At 36.1% G+C, this 13,846-nt stretch overlaps 1 protein-coding gene across 1 annotated transcript; it reads right to left on the reverse strand.

Annotated features, from left to right (window-relative positions):
* On the reverse strand, positions 419-10,714 carry LOC109358314 (transcription elongation factor SPT6 homolog). The gene is made up of 17 exons (XM_019602474.1): positions 10,533-10,714; positions 10,340-10,438; positions 9,380-9,500; positions 8,814-8,886; positions 8,549-8,702; positions 7,980-8,118; positions 7,656-7,899; positions 7,360-7,563; positions 7,145-7,270; positions 6,665-7,051; positions 6,479-6,583; positions 5,626-6,405; positions 5,037-5,178; positions 3,738-4,948; positions 2,030-2,239; positions 1,457-1,952; positions 419-1,078 (listed from the first exon to the last, which is right to left on the reverse strand). Exons 1-17 carry the CDS (start codon positions 10,561-10,563, stop codon positions 699-701), a joined length of 4,902 nt encoding a protein of 1,633 aa, XP_019458019.1. The 5' UTR covers positions 10,564-10,714; the 3' UTR covers positions 419-698.

A 13,846-nucleotide genomic window follows, 5' to 3' on the forward strand; every position in this document is an offset into this window, starting at 1 on the left:
ATTTTAGCAGCTCCCATACACAAAGAACTTGATCATCGAGGACAATCCATCTCATCCCCACTTCACTGTTTTTCCAGTCCTCTCTATCTTTCATTCGTTTTTTTTAATTGAGTTAGCACTACAACTTACTTGCTTATGCTTTTTTATCAATAGGGGGAAATTAGTGTGTGGCAACATATAGAAAAGGAAATAAATCATACAAATTGAGTGGAAAATCCACATAACACAACCTAGTCATAAAAGATTACGTAATAAAGTCAGAAAAAACATCGTCAAATATAGGGGAAAAGTAGTTAGAAAGGGACAAATTAAAGTTGAAAACAAATTACCAATAACATGCGAACTAAAAACACTTAGAAGAGAAAATGTGAAGAAAAAAAGTAATATAAACCAAGAACATGAACAACAAACGTAGAAATGAATGTAGAAAGAGGTAAATATTTTCTTACCACGCAATCCACAAACACTGTCAGTATCATTTAACAACATTTGAAAATCCCTTAGGTTTTAATAAAACTCTCCTACATATAATATCAGGCAAAAACAAAAACGTTCACAGGAACATTCAAAGTACATTTGTTCTAAGGTTAAATCTATTTACAACTAAATAACCAATGTGAAAGTAGGCACTAAAGAAGAAAATGAATGGCATATAAAGTAGCCTGCCTGCAGGTCAGTTAAACTAGGTTCTCAAGAGTTCACCAACCAGAGCCACTGCCGGCAATTGCAGACCCCCACCCATTGTCGGATGCTTTCTTGGAGGCAGTTCCTGACCCAGAGCTTCCATGTTCAGCATCACCTGAACCGGCTCCACCACCCCAACCACCAGGAAAAGCTTCCCTTCCAGGGGAATTTTGAACCTTAGCTCCTGGGAAATTGCTTAAACCATCACCCCCCTCCCGTGTATTAGAAACCCATCTTCCCCCAGCATAGCCAGAGTCCTGCCTTTCATTATTGGAGCCATGTCCTCTGTTGTCGTTATAAGAACCTCGAGCACGGCCACGACCACCACCGTATGGACGAGGCAGTCCACTGGGGTGTTCATCACGATTACCATTGTTTCTATAATCAGCCCGTCCTGTAAAATAAAACAGCCAGGAGCGTAATCAAAATTTTGATTGAAACCAATTACCAGATCTAACTGAATAAATGACCAGTGAAAACAATTAGTCGGATGACATGTGAATCAGAGACAAAGAACAGCAGCCAAAAAATGCAGGCGAGGGGAAGGGAAACCAGTCAACCATATTAATAGCAGAAGACTTTTGTTCACTCAGCATGTATGGAAATGAAGTGAGTATTAAATTAACATCAAAGAAGCAGATTAGAAAAGATTGAAAGAGTACATAGATCAGTAATAACCAGACCTGTATAATTATTTAGCTAAACAGTCATTTCGTTCTAACAAGAATGTGCCATGACCTAAAGCTAAGAGCTGAATTCAAAATTATTATACCTGTCCTAGAACCAGGAGTAGAAGATCGATCCCTATCATAAGAATGACCTCTTCGACCACCCTCACTGTGTGAACCACCCCAGCCGCCACCCCCAGATGCCCCTGATGAGCCACCAGCTGCAGGACTTCTCATTGGTACCATAGCAGCAACAGATCTAATGGAGGGGGTTGAATCATGGTGGGAATCATCAATATGCCTCTGAAAATAAGCCACGAGCCGATCAATGTCCTCAAACATCTTTTTCCGGAACCTGAACCCTTTTGGATGAAGCCCAATATACTCATGGTGTGGATTTGTACTTCTTATATAAGTTAATATAAATGTGCCAGGATGTTCATGCAAGATGCCAAAACTGTAGACTATGCGCATAGGATTCTCAGCTTTTTCTATCCTCAAAAGTTCATCAATTTCTGCTTTTGTGCCCCTTCTGAACTTGCGATAGTTTAACATTGCCTTCAAGTGAGTCACAAGGGGATCAACATAACGGTCCATAACCTACGCAATAATGATCAGAAAAAAGTAAATTTCACTGGCAAAAGAAAATCATCAAGAAAACTAGGGTAGTGACAGACCTCATCTAAATCCTCGAATGTGTCATCTCCAATTTTCAGTGTCTTCCCAATTTGAAGTAAGCTTGTAATATCCCTACGCTCCTTTCCACCTTCAACTATTTCCTTGTGTGCATATACCCCGTCATGAATTTTGAGAGTTAGAGTAAGACACTCTGGTCCCCGTGAGCTAGGGCGGATAATGCTTTCTCCAGGTTCTTTGTTAGACAATAACTGTATAAATATAGAGGAAAAGCTAAGCAAACTTAATAATCATTAAAGTTGCTACAAGACAAACCTAATGAGTTCTATTTAATGATTACTTGCTGAGAAAATGGTATGAATTATACTAAACTACAAGTTTGTCACACCAGGAACCCACACCAACCCTGAGAACTAGAACCACAACTATTTATTTGAATCCGATATCTAAACACCAAAACTCTCAAGAGAAAAAACTCTTTAATTCAGTGAATATGACATGCATATTCTTGAAAACAAGCAGCAAATTAGAAAGAGAATATTAGACGGAAATGTAACACATGAGCCAGCAAAGGAAAGTCCTTTGTTGATATTGGATACAAAGTGATAATATCTGGGTCCTGGGAATAGAATAGTGAAGGCCAGAATATCATTTGTACACAATTAACACAAAATTCCATAAATTGGTTGGAAGTAGTCGCATCCAAATCAATGAAGGCTTTTACCACGGTTCCATATGGATACGGCACCATCAAGAGTTCCATGCTTTTAACTTGTATAGAGGGGCAAAATGGGATTGGTCAATAAATATCACAAGTTAAAGACCAAAGTGCAAAATGGCTTTTGATCCCATGTGATTTTTTAATTAAAAAAACCATAACCCAATTACTTTGCCTTCCTCACCCATATCCATGAGACCATGACCAACTTAACCTGTGTTGCTTTGTCCAAGATTGTAAAAAAACTTGTGGCAACATAGTGAATGGTAGTGTAGGTTTTGACATCTTGCACTCTAACACACTAGCTTGTTATGGCTGGCTGGAAATAGACTTGGGGTGGCATTTTCGTAGGATGATGTCCAAGGAGAGATGCTGTGAATAACATTTGTATCGATGGGGAAGAATTAAAGGGAAGAGATTGTGGTTGGTGTCGGAGGTCAGCTGAATAAAAAGATCAGGGCAACAGTGTCAGAGGTCAGAGTAAGTACTGTCACATTGGTGCCATGCATGAAGACGTCAAAGAAAGAAGGGTGAGACATGCATGATTGTCGTAGAGGACAAAGATTCAAAGGAAGAACCACTTGGAGGAAGGGAGGGCAAGACCATGGTGCTGCAATTGAAGAACCCAAAACACCAGTGATAGAGCATAAAGATGAAGGTTGGGTATGACTTTCCAACAAATAAAAAAACAGTACAGAGTAGTAAAATTACCCAGTAACAATCATATAACCATGGATTAAATTTTTCTTTCAAATCAATGGTTTAAATCATTGACACCACTGCTGTAGCCAAATTGTCTGGCCGCACGATAAATGTTCAAACCAATACTACTAGTAGAGATAACCAATGACTCAACAAGTTTTAAAACTACGAGTCAATCATCATCAAATTTCTCTCCATCAGTCACTCGGGTCTAAGAAATGTTACAAGTGCATACAGAGTGAACTAAAAGACAATTTCACAACTCCGAAAATCTCGTGAGTCTAGCAAAAGGTCAATAAAACAAGATATAAAATTAATCAAAAACAAACCTCAATTGCTTCATCTGCAGTTATGTTCTGAAAGCGGGGATGAATTATCATCCTTGACTTGAAACGCTTCTTTGCAAGCTCTTTTTGTTTCCGAGCTTTGTCATGTTCACTCTGCAAACAGCGTATGTCTTCATGGTAATAGGGGTCAAAATCACGGCTGTTCTGTAGCCGATTACTTCTCATTTCACTATCCTTACAAACGAGGAAGACTTGATACCTATTTTTCTGAATTGACTTGATTTTACATGTGAGCATGTCGCCTTCATGTAGCCTATCAGATAATTCAATTATATCTCTATATTCATCTGAATAGTCTTCTTTCATCAGGATTCCAGTCATTCCAGAGTCAAGTCCACATATTGCTTTCTGGGCCTGCACTCTGCGAACTGTGGCTTGGACAATTTTACCTTCAGCAAGAGTCTCCTCAGTCTCACCTGAAATCATATAAAATTCCTCATCTTGACTTGGTTCTTCATATTGCTTACGACGATCCTGAAAACCTTGAATCAATTCACTTTTTATGTCATGCAAAGTTTCTATTTTCTTAAGAAGGTTGATAACAGTTTGTTGTTGTTTCTTTTTTTGTTCTTCTTTCGCAGTAGCATATTCCACAACATCAAGGTTTTTCAAATAACTAGGTCTTTCTCTAACATGCTCTATGGCCAAATCCAATGCATCATCATCATCATTTGCATCACCTGTGCCATCCTCCTCATACACATCTTTGGCCAACTCTTGTGCAATAACATATGATTCTGGATGAATTCTTGTATCATCCAGCAAATCAATATATTCGCTGCTGCTAGCAGCCAACCCACTTCGCCGGATACGCAAGAAACCAACTGCATTGACAAAAACCTTTTTCTCCAGCTTATGTTCTTTCAAAAAATCCTTCCTGGTAAAAATTGCACCAGCTCTTACCAAGGATCTCTGTAAGGATGCAGCCTTCCGTGGACCAAGCCCAGAAATAAATTGTAAAGGAGAAAATAACCACTCGTGACTTATTGATAAATTAATGTCTAAGCCAACCTGATTGGTCACATCCACCATAACCTGCTCAACCATCCCAAATTTATCATCTGGGTTGAGAAAGCTCTCCAAAGAGTTCAGTTTCCATGATAATATTTCCTTTCTGGGTCCACATAAGGTTGCAACCATTGCCAATGGGTTCTGGAGATATCGTCCAAGAGCAGCAGCCCGCCTGACTATACCTGTCAATGCAGCAACAACAACAGATAGAACACTATTACCGGTTTCATTAAAGAGAGGTAGCAGTGTACAGCCAAACTTAATATTTACCTTGCTGGGAAGGAAGTTGTTCAGAGGAAATTCGAGAATTTTCATAAAGACGGGGAAGAGATTCATCTCCATACACAACGCTGAGCCCATCCATTTCATGCCCAACATCCCTAGGGTTTTCCTCTACCATCTTAAAAATGACCTAATAAAGTAGAGTAAACCACATATAAGATCCAAGATGCAACAACATCAGTCTTTTCCTCAGTAACAAAAATGAATTATAAGAGCCTGTAAAAAAATTGAATTATAAGAAATTCCCAACTTGAACTTAAGACACCATGACTCGAACAATTTAGTATAGCTTAATTGTTATTACCATATATCAACTTAGCCAGTGCCCAGTAGGAGGTAAATGTGAACACTAATTTTACTTATCAAATGGTTTCACACCAACTCAGACTAACAAAATTTCATTACTTGCTTCAACGCATAAGTATTATATGCCCACGTGCTTAGGATATTGACACAGCGTAATTAGCTATTTGGGAAAATTTGTGCATATATAAACTAAACCACTAAGTGAATGATTCGTTGGAGGGAATAAATGGAACCAAAAATAATGGCGTCGACATAGAAACCAAATCCTGACCTCATATAGATCTTCCTTTAAACGAGTGCAAGACAAATTTACTGCACCTAAAACAACAACGTGTGGTTGGTGATCTGTCATAAACTTCAAAACGCGTTCCTGGTCATTCTTCTTCCGTTGTTGGTCACCAGCATTCTGTGACCTTAAAGTAAGGGATCCAGTGTAAAGCACATCTAGCACTTCCCCTGATGAATCCAACATAACAAATGTTGTTTGTGGCTTTCCAGGGCCCCAACAGCAGGCCATAACCCTAGGAGCAGCCTCATCATCAGAGCTAAGATCATTCTCCTTCTGTTGATAAGGTCCCACAGAAACCTTATTCCACAAGGCCTTCCCATACTCCATAAGTAACCAATTCTTTGCTTTGCTTGCCAATACACCTCTTGCCTCTTTTTCCATTGACGGTAAAAGAAGGCGAAAAATTGCATCATGCAGTATCAACTTCCTCTGTTCATTCCACAGCTGAGCAGATCTGCTAACACTATCGCTAACATAATACTCATTGAATTGGTCAATTAATTTATTAAGATTCTCTTCAGGAAGCATAATAGTGACTTGAAGAAGTTTCTCCTCTTCTGCCTTCTGTATAAGAAGCCACTGTGCGTCTTCAAATTTAGACAGAGGCTTCTCTCGGAGCCACTTTACCACAGCAAAGTCATGAAAAGAATCTATTGCTACATTCCCATCAGCAGTAGGACATGTTGACACCACAGCATGATCAAGAAAGTGGCTACGAACGTGTTTCCTAATGCTAGGTTCGCAACTTACCTCAATAGCTGCCTGGAAAAAAACAATAGTGTCAAATAAATTCTGCCTTTTAAAGGATGACTGCAAGAAAGGTACATATGCATACCATGTGCCTAGCACACTTAAGTACTTCTTCAGGGGTATTATACATAGCACATGTAAAGTTTGAAGCCATCTCCTCTGGTGTTTCCTTTGGGTCTACCAACTCAGGCTACAAAAAGAGGGCAAGGAGAACAAAAACTTCAATTCAAGGTATGAAAAAATATCAGTTCCAAAATATACGCATACTTACCACCTTAACTTCAGATAGACATATTCCAAGCTGCTCAGAACTACATCCAAACCTGTTCGCAACCTCCCACAGGCCTGCCTTACTGTAAGTGCTATATACTGACTTCCTTTTTGGCCTCTTGTACTGTCCTTCATCAACGCCAGCTTCACCTGGTGGGAAATGCAAGTTGAACTTGGAGTCAACATCATCAACCTCCCTCTCAGATTCCGCCTCCTTCAATGATCTCATAACTGATTCAAATAATTGCCGGTTCAAGTTTAGTCTTGTTTCATCATAAATACGCCGGGACTCCTCTTCAAACCGTTTAGTATAGTACGACTCTAAGGCAACCTTCCGCTTCTGAAGAAGCAACCACTTCCTATCCAAGTCCAGAAGAGCCCAAAGCACCTAAATGGTGCACAAGGAATCCAATTTGAGATTGATAATGTTAAAAGTTAACAAACTAGTAACAGAAAATTAACACCATCAATGTGAACAAACCTTGTGCCACTTTGGAGTAGGTGTCATGTTATTCTTATCCAAACTCTCACCACCAGCTTCGGGTCGCTCTAGGTCTTTCAACAGGCTTAAGCACTCCTCCTTCCGATACATAGCAATAAAAGGAATCTAGAAGAGGAAAATTTTCATATTAGGACATTAGGATAATAAAGATAGCTAACAAAAGAGGTAAATCTCACAGATCAGGTGATACTGACATCTAACTTTTGCACATGATACAGTTCCAAAAATCTGATAATATCATTTTCGTCAATTGGTAGGTTCTTTCTATTATTTTGGGAGGTTGGAATTTTTTTGCAAATCCAAGGGACTGCCCCTTCACTAAGTTGCTTAACTATCCACTGGCTCTCTTCATCTATACTTCCATCCAGTGGAGGAGTGCCAGTACTCATCTCCGATATCTACAAGAAAATGATTAGAATAACTCATCTTAAATGAAAGCAACTAGGTGATCAGTAAACTTTGATCTATTTCAACAGAGATATCACAAAACCTGCATTCTCTCTGGAAGATCAACTTCCCTAATCTGGTCATCCTCCTCTCTCATATACTTCTCAGAAAGAATAATAGGCTCAAATTCATCTTCAAGTCTAGTCTCTCTATATTCATTTGACTCTAGATTTTTCTTGCGAGTCAGCAGAAAGTTGTCAACATCACCGAATATATCTTGAGCTTCTTGAACAGCTGAGGAAGAGACTCCATGTGCCTGCCTAGTTTTTCTCTTCGGCTTTGTTCGTCTATATAGAATTGCAGAAACAGATCATAAGAACAAATAACAGAATTCCTGATAATAATAAAAAATTAACATTTAAAATACCTCATAGGAGCTCCATTCTCATCAACTTCTTCTTCATCCACAATGAAGTCGGCCATTTCATCATCTTCTCCAATGTCTGCATCCTCCTCCTCCTCCTCTCCTTGTTCCTCATCTTCAACAATATCCTCAAGTGGAGCTCCTGTAAATAATGGAAAGTGATTTAAGTATGTGTTTGCTCTATTGTGCATTGCGAGCACACAAAATGGTATTCGACATTCTCATTATTCATTATGCTGTCTCAAATGCCAAGAAATTACATTGACACCCCAAAATGAAATGAAGCAAATATTTTTCATAACACCCAAACCTAATTGTATGATTTTGTCCTCGCATCACGAAACAACTTCAACACTAATTTAGTAATTTCACATTAAAACACAATGAAGTGTTCAAACCAAACTGATTCTAAAAAATTGTTCCATGGTAAACATTCTCACGCCAAAAACAAATTCATCCAAATTTAATATCTCTATAATCCATTCAGTTCAAAAAGTAGTTTTCCATCAACTATCCAAACAAGCACTGCGTGAAAACAAGAAACATATAAAACCAGCATAACCGGAGAACACCTTCATCATCGCCAAATAAACGGTGTTTAAGCTTCTCCTCAGCAGTTCGCCCAACTTTACCACTTCCAACAAAATCCTCCTCATCAGATAGCCCAGACGGCTCCTCCTCAGTATCTCTCTGGCCTTTTTTCAGCCGCTTGAACTTTTTAATGTCCTGGTGAATTATTGACAATTACTTTCAAAAAACTTGTGTACTATATGCAAACTTCAACAACAAAAAACCAATACTAATTCTGAAAATGAAAATTAAAAAAAGTTAGAAAACCTTCCGACGATGAATATTGATGTTATTGTCTTCCAGCAGCTCATAATCATCTTCATCAAGGACATATTCCTCCCTTAAATATTGAGAATACATTCATCAGAATTTAGAATGACGATGTTAACATCATGTATGAGTTTGAATTTCAATTTTACTACAAACAAAAATACGAGGTAAACTTTTTTCCTCCTATCTCCAACTTCCCACAAAGGGACAGGAAGAAAAAAACCAAAGATCAGGGACAATAAAAACAAACCCATAGGCTTGAGTGGTAGACCATATGCATTTCTATTGACATGCATGGCATAATTTTAAAACAATACAAGACAAATTTATATATCAAAGAAAAACACTTCAATAGCTTCTTAATAGGAAAATTTCTTAGGTATTTGATGCAAGAGTGACAAGAGTGATTATAAAATATAAATACACATATATATAAAAGCTTATCTAGATAAATAAATAAAATGTTTCCATATATCAAACATTCATCTATTTTCTCTGAACTTAGCTCATCACATCAACCACATGCAGAGAAGAGGAAAGCACATAAAGGATAAAGAACTGACTTTCTCTTCTTCTTTCTCCTCTTCTGGCGTTCCTCGTCACTTTCTGCTCTCTCTTCTTCATCCTGCTCCTCTTCATCCTCGTCAACTATAAATCCATCATTTTCATATTCATCCTGCCCTTCTGGAGTGAGAGAGAATTTGAATCAGTAACAATAAGATTTATTAGATAGAAACCTATGAAGGATAATCTTATGAGCATCAGTAACTCCAGGAATAAGATATCATATGAAAGATCGCATCCAAATAACAAGGTAAAAATGGAAAATATGAAGAACAAATAAAAAACTAAAATTGCAAAACTCTTAATCGACAACCACATTACTGGGAAAAACTTCAAAATTAAGCATCACTCTTTCTAAGTTCGTATGAATATTGCCCACAGCCCAACATAGGTTTGAAGACATCGAGGGAAGCCCAGAGGCCAGAGCTATTGCTATTAAATCTTAAACAATAGAAATAGAGAACAAAGATGTATAATAACAATAACAACGCACTGCCACAGCCAGAATTCAGTGCTCTTTATCTATCTAACTATGTACATTGAAAATGATGTAAAAATTCAAAAACTCAAACTCCACAAACTCCGACTAATAAAACTGGTACATGCATACAACTTAAGTTTCACTTTCGCAGCCAGATAACAATAAAATCCAATTTACAAATACCAATTTTGGTTTCTCTAATGAAAATAACACAAGAATTGCAAATGTGTTTTCTTTTCCAAACACGTGATCAACCTAACAGAGAGAACCTTTTTCCCTTCTAATTACCATGTGCAACGGTTCTAATCAACACCAAACACACAACACGAGAAAGCCCTAATTAAAGCTAGAAACCCTAGTTTTCTAAAATAAATAACCCAAACAACGCCATCACTGTTAAAAATTCACAAACAAATATGAAAATTCCGAACTCCCAGACAACACAGAGATAACAAATTCAAGGAATTGAACTCCATACCTTCTTCTTCATCCTCTTCATCGTCATCCACATCGCGACCCTCCTCCAATCCATCTCCATCGACAGGTTCCCTCTCTTCCTCGTCGAGTTCAACCTCATCTGAAGCATCAAGAAACGCGATAAAAATCAAAAATTGTGAGAATTTGAACAACAATACGAAGAAACTAAACGCAAGAAGAATTCTAGGGTTCACCTTCGTCGTCTGAGATTACGCCTCTGGCCATGATTGGGAAAAGCTACGAAACGCAATAAGAATTCAAAAACGACAGAAAGAGTGAAAAACAAATAAAATAATCGCTGTGCGAATGAGAGAAAAACGAAGCAATAGAGAGAGTTGAGAAATTGAGAGTGAAACAATGAAGAAGGAAGAGGATGTGGAATATTTATATTTTGAGTTGCTAAGTACCACGCCCGAAACTCCTGGGTTTTACTTAGATTATGTGTCGGTACTTGACCCGACCCGTTTGGAAAAAAAGATTTATATATATTATTAATCTAAGAATTCAATTTATGATACTGATATTTAATATGAAAGATAGTCGTACATCTTGAAAAAAAATCAATTCATTATTCATAATAGAATATTCTTAATTCTTAATTATATAAAAAAATAGTTTATTTGACATCAATTTATCATATATAGATTAAAATATATTATTAGTAGTGTTAGTTATATATTGGTAATAGAGTATAATATTGATGCACTAGCGGTGTAAATAATTATACACCATCAGTGCATCATTCACCCTTCATTAAAATTATTTTTTTATGAAAAATCAAAAAATAATTGAAAATAAATGGCAGATAATACAGTGATTGTGTAAAAAATTCTTACATTGTTAATGTATACATTTTTTTTTCTTGGTAATATTGTAAAAAAATTGCATTACTCTAAGTTTTTTAGATAGATTTAGAGTTAGATTAATCTAGTTTGAAAGGGTTTAAATTAATGGATTGCTTTCTATTAACAATGTAATAAAAAAAACTCTCTCATGTCACATGTTACTTTCTCCTTCCCTCATGCCACATGTCACTTTCTCATTCCCTCATGCCATGCCACATGTGGCATGAGGGAATGAGAAAGTGACATGTGGCATGAGGGAATGAGAAAGTGACATGTGGCATGAGGGAATGAGAAAGTGACATGTGTAATGAGGGAAGGAGAAAGTAACATGTGACATGAGGGAATGAGAAAGTAACATGTGGCATGGCATGAGGGAATGAGAAAGTGACATGTGGCATGAGGGAAGGAGAAAGTGACATGTGACATGAGGGAGTTTTTTTTATTACATTGTTAATAGAAAGCAATCCATTAATTTAAACCCTTTCAAACTAGTTACTTTCTCCTTCCCTCATTACACATGTCACTTTCTCATTCCCTCATGCCACATGTCACTTTCTCCTCACATATTTTTCTTCCTACTTTTTATATATTTTATATTTTATATGCTAATAATAATTTAATATTAATTAATGATTGGTTCATGTCGCTACTCCACTAAAATTGAGTGTTTACAACATCTATGTTTTGTTATGTTAAAAAGTAATAGTCATTGCACCTATATGAATGGGAAATATAATATTTCAATACATGATTTATTGATATTATAAAATATATGTATATTATATTTGCATTATGCATAAACAAAGAAGCGACTCGTGCAAGTGCACGGGTACACTGCTAGTTCTTATATAAAAACTCATTCCATCAAGTTAACAAAAATTGCTTACTGCCAAGTATATAGAAAATTGTTTATGAATAGCATGAAGTAAGGAAAAATTATGAGTGACAATAAATATTAAATCAACAATATATATGTGAATCTTTAATGAGAAAAAAGTCATTCAAAGTCGAAATTTTTTTTACCTCCAAGACTTAGCAAATGACATGATTAACCATCATTTTAAAGATTTATCTGTAAAGATTAACTATCTTGATTCTCGACCATAAATTTTGTTATCAGTCAATCTTCATCTTAACCCTTGTTCCAACCATTTGTTTCATTGTTAATAAATATTAACTGTCTTCACCATAAATTTAATTATTGTTAATAATATATTTTTCCTCAATGACAACATTCATTATTTTCTTCCTTCCCAAATTTAATCTCTTCAAAGAGATCATACATTTACCTTTTAGATTATGCTTTATACCACATATTCATGTTTACAATATTTGATTATTTGAACTAACAATATCAAGCATGCACAAATCATGAGTTAAAGATTTAGAACGAACAACATTTAAATTTTGATAGAGATTAACATTATTACTTATAAGAGTAAGAAGGAACCAAATTTATAGAGCCTCAAAATACTATTAAATCAACCACAAAAAATGGTATAACAAAAGTCTCAAATAAAATAGTTTTTTTATTGTAATCTAAAAGTTTTAATAGCTATTACTACCAAACTTTTTTCCTTTGAGTAAAAATATGAGTTTTTTATCATCACTTGGTTGTATATTCCATATGCAATAACTATGCCAGAGTTTCTGTTCAACAACGCTTATTTTAGATGTATAACAACACTTTCAGACGCTTTCTGTTTGGCCGCAGTAGTATATAGTCATCATTAACAACGCTTCAAAAACGATGTTGTATTGATTATATACCACAACGCACCACATAAAAAGTGCTGTCATATAGTGCATCAATATGACAACACATCATCCACAAAGCGCACAGTCATATAGTGGATCAATACAACATCGCATCGTCCATAAAGCATTGTCATATAGTCTTAAATAAACAACGCATTTTATAGGTCTTATTAACAGCACTTCTACCTGCGTTGTTGAAGTTCATATATTTAACAGCGAAATAACAGAAAAGCGATGTTGTATTATTCATAAATTTTCTCAAATAACACATTAATACAACTGCGCATCACATGCATAGCGCTGTTGTAAAGGATAACTACCACATCGCTTTCTGTAAAAAGCGTTGTCGTAGTTATCTTTTACAACAACGCATGGTAGGGCTTCCCCTAGAATTCGATATTGATTTGTATAAATTAATATCTGCATATACATTTATTAGCAGAACAGACATTCTCAACAGCACAGACACATTAATACAGACCAGAAGTTTGTTTTATTAAACATCAATACAATACAAAATACAAACAATGAATATCATGCCAATTATGTTTTAACATAGTACATAATTAAAAATAAAAATAAAAAATTACACAAATTACAAAGAAATAATATTATACAAATTACAAACAATCAAAATTATACAAAGACTACTTGCATCTATTTTTCCTTTTCTTCGATTGTTTTTGTCTTTTAGGGTCATCATTGTCTGGAGGAGCATATTGATTTACCCAAAGCCCTTCATCGTGATCATCTCTTATATATAAATCATCATCTGTAGTTGGTCTGCCCTCACGCGACTCATATGTCCCAAAAAAGGATCATCTTCATCAATATCTTCACATTCTTGGTCATCAATATTATTGAAGTTTTTTTTGTTAGTTAAAAGAACAATGAACCATTTCATA

The sequence above is a fragment of the Lupinus angustifolius genome, chromosome LG10 (assembly GCF_001865875.1).
Source record: "Lupinus angustifolius cultivar Tanjil chromosome LG10, LupAngTanjil_v1.0, whole genome shotgun sequence".
NCBI lineage: Eukaryota > Viridiplantae > Streptophyta > Magnoliopsida > Fabales > Fabaceae > Lupinus > Lupinus angustifolius.